This window comes from Pseudorca crassidens, chromosome 20, assembly GCF_039906515.1.
Source record: "Pseudorca crassidens isolate mPseCra1 chromosome 20, mPseCra1.hap1, whole genome shotgun sequence".
Taxonomy (NCBI): Eukaryota; Metazoa; Chordata; class Mammalia; order Artiodactyla; family Delphinidae; genus Pseudorca; species Pseudorca crassidens.
The window spans coordinates 35,813,860-35,821,560 of record NC_090315.1 but is presented as its reverse complement, the minus strand read 5'-3'; the positions used below and the strand labels follow the sequence as shown (position 1 = coordinate 35,821,560).

Here is a 7,701-nt window from a genome sequence, read left to right as displayed (position 1 = left end):
GCCGGCCCGGCGCTCGCGGCTGTCCGACCCGGCCCGGCCGCGGGGTCCCCGGCAGGGGGCGGCCTCGCTCCACGCCGCCCGCTACTCCCGCTGCCGCCGCCACCCAGGCTGCCGCTCCTCCCCCCGGCCCCGCCTCCCTGGCCCCCGCGCCGCCCGCCTGTCCGCCGGTTTCTGCAAGGCCATCGGTCCGTCCGCCCGCCCTCCCAGCGCTCCTCCGCCCCGGTCCCGCTATCCCGGCCGCGCACGTCGCTTCCTCGGTTCCGGCCGCCGCTAGCCCGTTCCCGCCCCCGAGCCGGACGCCGCCGCTACGCGAGGCCGGGGATTGGCAGAGCGCGTAGGCCGCGCTGCCGCGGATGGAGTCGGAATAAAGGGGCGGCTGAGAGAGCAGCTGGTGGCCACTCGCCCTGAGCCTGACCCCGCGGGCGGCCTGGAGCAGGTGAGCGGCTGGGCGCCCGGGGCCGCGGCTGGGCGCCCCTCCCGCGCCCGCCGCACCCCTTCCCCAGCCGGCCCGGCCGCCCCTCCACTCCCTCCACCCCGACCCTGCGGCCTCCTGAGCTCCTGGGCGGCCCAGGCCGACCTCGACGCGCAGCTGTCTCCCGGGCCAAGCCTGCAGCCCTGGGGCCTTTTTCGGGCCCAGTCGCCTGCGGGGCCGGCCCTCGGGCCGCAGCGGCCTGTCCATTCCCGGCGAGGGCTGACAGGAGGCAGCCCAGCTGGGCCGGCGGGCATTGCCGGCAGGGAGGTGATCGGCTTTCATTCGGTTTCCCAGGGAAGAGGAAGGGCTGGGGTGGGGCTCAGGTGGGGGCCTCCGCTTGCTGCCCTCACCCTAGTCTCTCATCCTCTTTGCTGAGTGATCAGAGAGGCCTCTGGCCGCACCTTCCTGGAGGGGGGACAGGGTGGGCAGCTGAGCTGGGGGCCTAGGACCGTGGACCCTGTGTGGCAGCCATTCATGCCGGAAAAAACAAAAACAAAAAACAGTTGGGTTGGCGCAGCCTGACCTAGACCTCGCTCAGAGTAGTTCTGCTTCCCTCTTTCCTGGGGAGGCTTCAGTACCTGCTCACTCATGCAACCTGCTGCCTCCACCCAGAGCAGCGGCTTCTTTACTTCTTCTCTTCCCAGAAAGATGCTGAGGTTGACAGCTTTTAGCCTGACTCTTATGTTTCTTTAGCAGTTAGAGGCCAGGCTGGCCTGTAAAGGCATCCCCTTCCTTCTCTTTTCATTGGGAGAAAACTTAGAAACTTTTAAATGTTAGAGGCAGAAGAGCTGGGAACCTGAAAGTGGGTTGTGTCTGATTCTAAAAGTTCTTCCCTCTCGCTGTCATTACCTTATGCTGCCACAAAGTGGTGAGTTAGAGATTTGCCTGAGCTGGGTGGTCTTTACCTTCCACTGATTATCCAAAATGTTACAGACTTGGAGCAAGGGAACAGGGTTCTCTCCGGAAAGGTGATAGGGACGAACGCTCTGTGGTTAGCATGCCACTTCCCACCTTGCAGGGGCAAACTCGAAATTGCTTACATTTTCCTACAGGCCTTGACACTGTCAGATGAAGAGGGTTTAGGACTTGTTTTGGTGCTCTGGGAGATGACTAGACTAGGGAACTTCTGCTATGTAGACATCTAGGCTGCGTGGGTCTGTGGACCCGCCATCTAACCCCCATCATGCACTGGCTCAGGTCCCTGCAAAGCCATCCCACTTATGTGAAGAGAGAACAGACACATGGTCGGGGGAGGGCCTGGGGGGTAGTTGAGAGGGGTATGGGCCAGCCCTTGATGGGAGAAGGTTTCTGAGATGGTCCTCAGTTTCATGCAGTTGTTTTAGATATTGACTGACTGAGGCCGTTTGCTGTGGGGCCCTCAGGTCTGGGAGGCCTGGCCTCTTAGACCCACAGTCTGTTCTTATGAGCAGTTGTGTCCTGGGTTGAGATTCAGCAACAGGAGAGAAGCTGGCAGGCCTACAGGGAGGCCTCAACCAGAGCCTTTCTGCTTTTATCTATCTTAGGTACTGGGCTTCCAAGTAAGAAGTGTTTGGCAAAATATAAAGTTATGTTACTAAGATTCTTGTTTTGGATGCCAGGGCCCTATCTGGTCACCTCCTTCTTTCTTTGGAGCAAGAGCAGAACTTGTGACTTCTCTGTATTGTGGACAGATCACCCCGGACTGTCACCCGTGAGACAGCTAATTAAAGAGGGATGACAGTGAGCTGGGAGGTTGGGATGCCTGGCCCAGGGATGGGGAACTGAATGGGGGTTGGGCATGGAGACAGCCACCATCCCCGTTGCCGGAGGAGCTGAACCGCCAGCAGACTTCTTTGGTAGCCTGTGAAGGGAGCAGATCTCCCAGCCCTGAGCCCCTCTTGCTTCCCTGATGTGGTTTATGTCAATGTGGCGAGTGCAGGCAGATCAGGGAGAGGCCCCGGGAGCAGCTGCATGTCCCTGCCTCAAGCTCACGATTTCTTTCTTCTCTACAGAACCAATCATCAGGGAAGGCAGAGCTTCCCCGCCATTGCTGGCACCCTGCCTCGAAGACCCCCGTCCTGTAGGCAGAGCCTTGTAGTCTGTCTTGGTTAATGCCTTGGGCCGCCTGACTAGCCCCTCTCTGTGCCTTGTCTGAGGTCCTCATCCATACCTGATCCTGGGCAGCTTCTCTCTCTGGTGTGGGTCATCTTAAGCGGGGAAACTGAAGCCATTACTCTCCAAACCCTGTTTCATCTTCCCAAGCATGTCGGAAAGCTGGCAGCAGCCACCGCAGACGCAGCCGCAGCAGCCGCAGCCGCCGCAGCCTCAACACCACGCAGAACCACCGCCGGCCCTGGCCGAGCACACACTGACCCCAGGCACAGCTGAGAACCCCCTGGGCTGTGCCGTCTATGGCATCCTTCTGCAGCCTGACCCGGGCCTGCAGCCCCCGCAGCATGCGCCCCTGCAGCCAGCAGGCGAGCCAGGCCCCAAGTGCGGCGTGTGCGGTCACGACCTGGCGCACCTGTCCAGCCCGCATGAGCACCAGTGCCTGGCAGGCCACGACCGCTCATTCCAGTGCACGCAGTGTCTCAAGATCTTTCACCAGGCTACCGACCTGCTGGAGCACCAGTGCGTGCAGGCCGAACAGAAGCCTTTTGTCTGTGGCGTCTGCAAGATGGGCTTCTCGCTGCTCACGTCGCTGGCGCAGCACCACAGCGCGCACAGCGGCACTGGGGGCCTCGTGAAATGTTCCATCTGCGAGAAGACCTACAAGCCCGCCGAGGCGGCTGAGCCCGCGGCCACGGCCGCCCCTTCGCTGCCCCCGGCACCCCCTCCACCCGCCGTAGCCCCTGCAGAACAGGCCGACAAGCCCTACAGCTGCCCCATCTGCCAGAAGCCCTTCAAGCACCTGTCGGAGCTCTCGCGGCACGAGCGCATCCACACAGGCGAGAAGCCCTACAAGTGCACGCTGTGTGACAAGAGCTTCAGCCAGTCGTCCCACCTGGTGCACCACAAGCGCACGCACAGCTCGGAGCGGCCGTACAAGTGCGCGGTTTGCGAGAAGACCTTCAAGCACCGCTCGCACCTGGTGCGCCACATGTACGCACACTCGGGCGAGCACCACCTGTTCCGCTGCAACGTGTGCGAGCTGCACTTCAAGGAGTCATCCGAGCTGCTGCAGCACCCGTGCACGCCCAGCGGGGAGCGGCCCTTCCGCTGCGGCGAGTGCCAGAAGGCCTTCAAGCGGCCGTCGGACCTGCGGCAGCACGAGCGCACGCACAGCGCCGAGCGGCCCTTCAAGTGCGACCTGTGCCCCATGGGCTTCAAGCAGCAGTATGCGCTGATGCGGCACCGGCGCACGCACAAGACCGAGGAGCCCTTCAAGTGCGGCCTGTGCGAGAAGGGCTTCGGGCAGCCCAGCCACCTGCTTTACCACCAGCACGTGCACACCCTCGAGACCCTCTTCAAGTGCCCTGTGTGCCAGAAGGGCTTCGACCAGTCGGCCGAGCTGCTGCGGCACAAGTGCCTGCCGGGCGCGGCCGAGCGGCCCTTCAAGTGCCCGGTGTGCAACAAGGCTTACAAGCGGGCGTCGGCTCTGCAGAAGCACCAGCTGGCCCACTGCTCGGCCGCCGAGAAGCCTCTGCGCTGCACCCTGTGTGAGCGCCGCTTCTTCTCGTCCTCCGAGTTCGTGCAGCACCGCTGCGACCCGGCCCGCGAGAAGCCGCTCAAGTGCCCGGACTGTGAGAAGCGCTTCAAGTACGCCTCCGACCTGCAGCGGCACCGGAGGGTGCACACGGGCGAGAAACCCTACAAGTGCCCCAACTGCGACAAGGCCTTCAAGCAGCGTGAGCACCTCAACAAGCACCAGGGCGTGCACGCCCGGGAGCAGCAGTTCAAGTGCGTATGGTGTGGCGAGCGCTTCCTGGACGTGGCCCTGCTGCAGGAGCACAGCGCGCAGCACAGCGCCGCCGCCGCTGCGGCCGAGGGCGCCTACCAGGTAGCCGCCTGCCTGCCCTGAGTCCCCGCCGCGGCCCCCACCAGGCCCGGCCCGGCCTCCTCGCACCCATCCCTGCACCCGGCTCGGTGTTCTGAGGGAGGCCCTGGGCAGGTGGAGGGTGTGGGTGCCTGGCATTCCCGGTACAGGCCTGGGTGGGGAGCGGGGGCGGCAGATTGCTGTGGCTGGTCCTGACCCCACAGACCTCTTTCCCATTACAGGATTCGCTTTCTTGAGAGACCTCAGCCTCCCTTGTCTCTGGGGGCCTGGAACCAGGCTGGAAGTCAAATGGCCTCTCTCCACCCCAGCGAGGGGGTGGTGCTAGCCCAACCTTCCCAGACCTTTCAGCCTAATTAGAAATCGGATAGGTTAGGAAAGAGGAGGGTCACGGTAGGGCCTGGGAGAAGGGCTGGACTCCAGAGGTAAGCTGGGTGTAGGGCATCCCCCTTCAGGTTGCTGTTTGAGGGAGAAGGCCAGCTCCATGGTGTAGTCCTGGAACCAGGAGGGCAAACTGTGAGCCACCGGCCTCTCCGTCAGCTTCAGCCAGGGGCGATGCATCCTCCAGGTTTCTGGCAGGCGAGACATACAGGGGTGCTACACACCTGTGGGCTCAGTCTGCTTGGAGAACAATTGGCCCAGCCAGAAGGGAGGAGGCAGAGAAGTTCTCCTGTGACTCACTCAGCCAGGGACAGTGCTGTCCACAGGGAAAGGAGGAAAGGCAGCCTTTGCACCCAGGGCTAATCCCACTGTTTTGGAAGTGCCCCTCCCACCTTTGCGACATGGTTCCAAGCACTGGTGGGGAATGTGCTCTAAGCCCTACAGAACTACTGATGTGAAAGAGGGGGTTGTTAGATCACCTGGTGCCTGGGAGGAAGCAGGGCCAAGCCTGTGATCTTCCCAGTGGATGGGAACAAGTGTCACCCCTCTTACCAAAGCCTCAAGGGCGTGGCCCTAATCAGGCCGCCCCAGCCCTGCTTCAGGGCCAAGACCATGCCTGGGTACCCAGGGTAGGGGAGGTGAAAGGACCATGGGAACGCCTCTGACCTCACAGTGCCCTCCCAGCCCATGCGCACCCTCCCCCATCAGTCTGGTTGCTGGCCTGTACTTCAGGGGTCTTGCTCTACCAAGATGCTCTGGACAACATCCAGCTACTTCCAAGGCCATAGTGTTCTCCTTCGGGTCCTCCTAGGGTCCCCCTAGGTCTCTGGCTGCCCACTAGGCTCATGGAGACGAGGGTGTCCAGGATAAGGAGTGGGCAGGGGAAGAGGGTTGTTAAGGAAACCGGTAGGTAGATGGAGTCGATTGGTATTGCTTGATGGCTGGGACTGTCCTCGGGAAGGCCAGAAGACCTTTACTATCAAAATGATTCTCTTGAACCCAGCTCTGCCCCACCCTCTCCCAGCCCCCTTCCCTGGGTCTTAAAAGGAGACTTTAATCAGTGCCCACCCCAAGATCCCAGAGGAGCAGGGAGACCTGTCTTGTCCCACTCTCACCTTCAGAAGTCTGAAAAGCCCTCATCCCCCTCCTCTGCCTAGGTTCCCTTCCTGTGCCCGCAGAGAGGGGCTGGTCCTTCCCCTCGGTGCTGGCTTTAGTCACAATGCCTCAAAAGACATGGAACCCAGGCTGACAACAGTCCCAACTGCTAATGTTTTTCTTTCATTTTGCTTTCTAAAAGCAGTTGTTATACTGTTCATAACATTGTATAGTTTAATTTCATGTCATTTTGGATCTTATATAAAATGTGAGAATTTGGATTTTTAAAAAGAATGACTCCATTTTAGATAGCCCTTTTGATGTTAATATATAGTGAGTCCAATGTATGCTTTAGAAGTAAAGACATTGACCTTCACAGACCAAAGCACAGTTTGTTCTGGTCATTCTTCAGAGGGTAATGTTGGGACGTGGAGAGGGAGTGAGGTGTGCAGTCCAGGGTGGCAGGCTTGGGATTGGGACATAAGGCTGGGTTCGAATGTTTTGAACATTCTGTTTGTGTGACTTTGGGCAAGTCACTTAACCTCTTTGGGACTCAGTTGCCTCATCTATAAAATGGGGAGGTTAACCCTTGCCTTGCTTGGTTCTTGTGAGAATTAAGTGGAATCGCATACGGCGGCCCTGGTGGGGAAGCTGTGACGATGCTGACGGTACCAACTGCACGACACTTGGGATCCTTGGGCTGTGACCTCTTGACATCCTTGGGGTTTAACTGCAGCCCCTGTAAAGGGAGCTGATCTGTGAGGGACCAGCAGCTCATGGATGGTCAGAAGCTGGGCACTGGGCCTGGTAAGCAGGAGAGCTTGCTTAGCCCCTGTGGAAAATCAGGGTCTGCCTGGAGCAGCCTACAGGCGCCGCCCCCGAGGATCACACGCTCTCACCCCACTCCTGCTCACCCTGTCGCACGGTGATCCATCTGCATGTCCAGCCCAGCCGCCTGCATCTCAGCCTTCCTGCACCCCTCTTCTGTCCCCTATCCTGTCCCGCAGTGGGCCAACTGCAACTCAGGCTCCTGTTTCTCAAAGGCAAGGGTGGAGGTGGGGAGAGGAAGGTAGAAGCAACTCCCCCCAGGTCTGAGAGCCAGTGGAGGGTGGTCAGGAGGGACCCCTGCCCTGAAGGTAGGGGTGGAGGTGAGGGTAGAAAGAGGATAAGGAGCTACCCACACCGCAGAGAGCTCAAAACTGGCTGCAGAAGTCTTAGTGGAGAGGCCAGGGGGGACCCCGGATGTGATCAGGACCCCATGGTCCTCTTACTCCCTCCACGTGTGGCCACAGGAGGACTCTGCCCTTGAGAAGCCGTGTGCAAGCGTCTACCTCTCAGCGAAGACGCCCAGGGCCCCTTGTCCCTGTGCCCGGCTTGAATCCTGGCTTCCTTTCTAGTTCAGTGACCTTAGGCAAAACCCACCCAGCTCGCAGAGACTCCTGGAAAGCACTGGCACGTGTTGGGTGCTTTATAGCTTCAGGTTGCTCTTCCTGAACAGATGGTGTTCTGCGTGTGCCAGGGGCCACAGGAGCCCTGGATGGGCCCACATGGAGGGTGCAATGACTTTTTCTTCCTTTGTCCCCACCTTGCCTCCCCTCACAAAGCAGTGGGGCTCCCACCTGGGCCAAAACCAGGGCCATGAATGGAGCCCTGGCCTGGGGGCCTGCGTGTTCAGGCTCAGGTCTTAGACCTTTGATAACAAGTGATCACAGGCAGGCCCTGTTCCTCTTGGGGTCTTGATTCCATCTGAAGCAGAGGTCTTGACTTCTGATCTCTAAGG

At 60.2% G+C, this 7,701-nt stretch overlaps 1 protein-coding gene across 6 annotated transcripts in view; it reads left to right on the top strand.

The window, feature by feature from the left end:
* The first annotated feature begins 143 nt into the window (after positions 1-143).
* Positions 144-7,701, top strand: part of CNGB1 (cyclic nucleotide gated channel subunit beta 1) — a 93,280-nt gene continuing 85,722 nt past the window's right edge. For 2 of the 6 annotated variants that reach the window (XM_067721007.1, XM_067721003.1), the window contains exon 1: positions 749-4,451. In XM_067721007.1, coding sequence (XP_067577108.1) covers positions 2,715-4,451 — 1,737 coding nt within the window. In that variant the 5' untranslated portion in view covers positions 749-2,714. The other 4 variants (XM_067721005.1, XM_067721004.1, XM_067721006.1 and 1 more) reach the window with 4 other exon arrangements.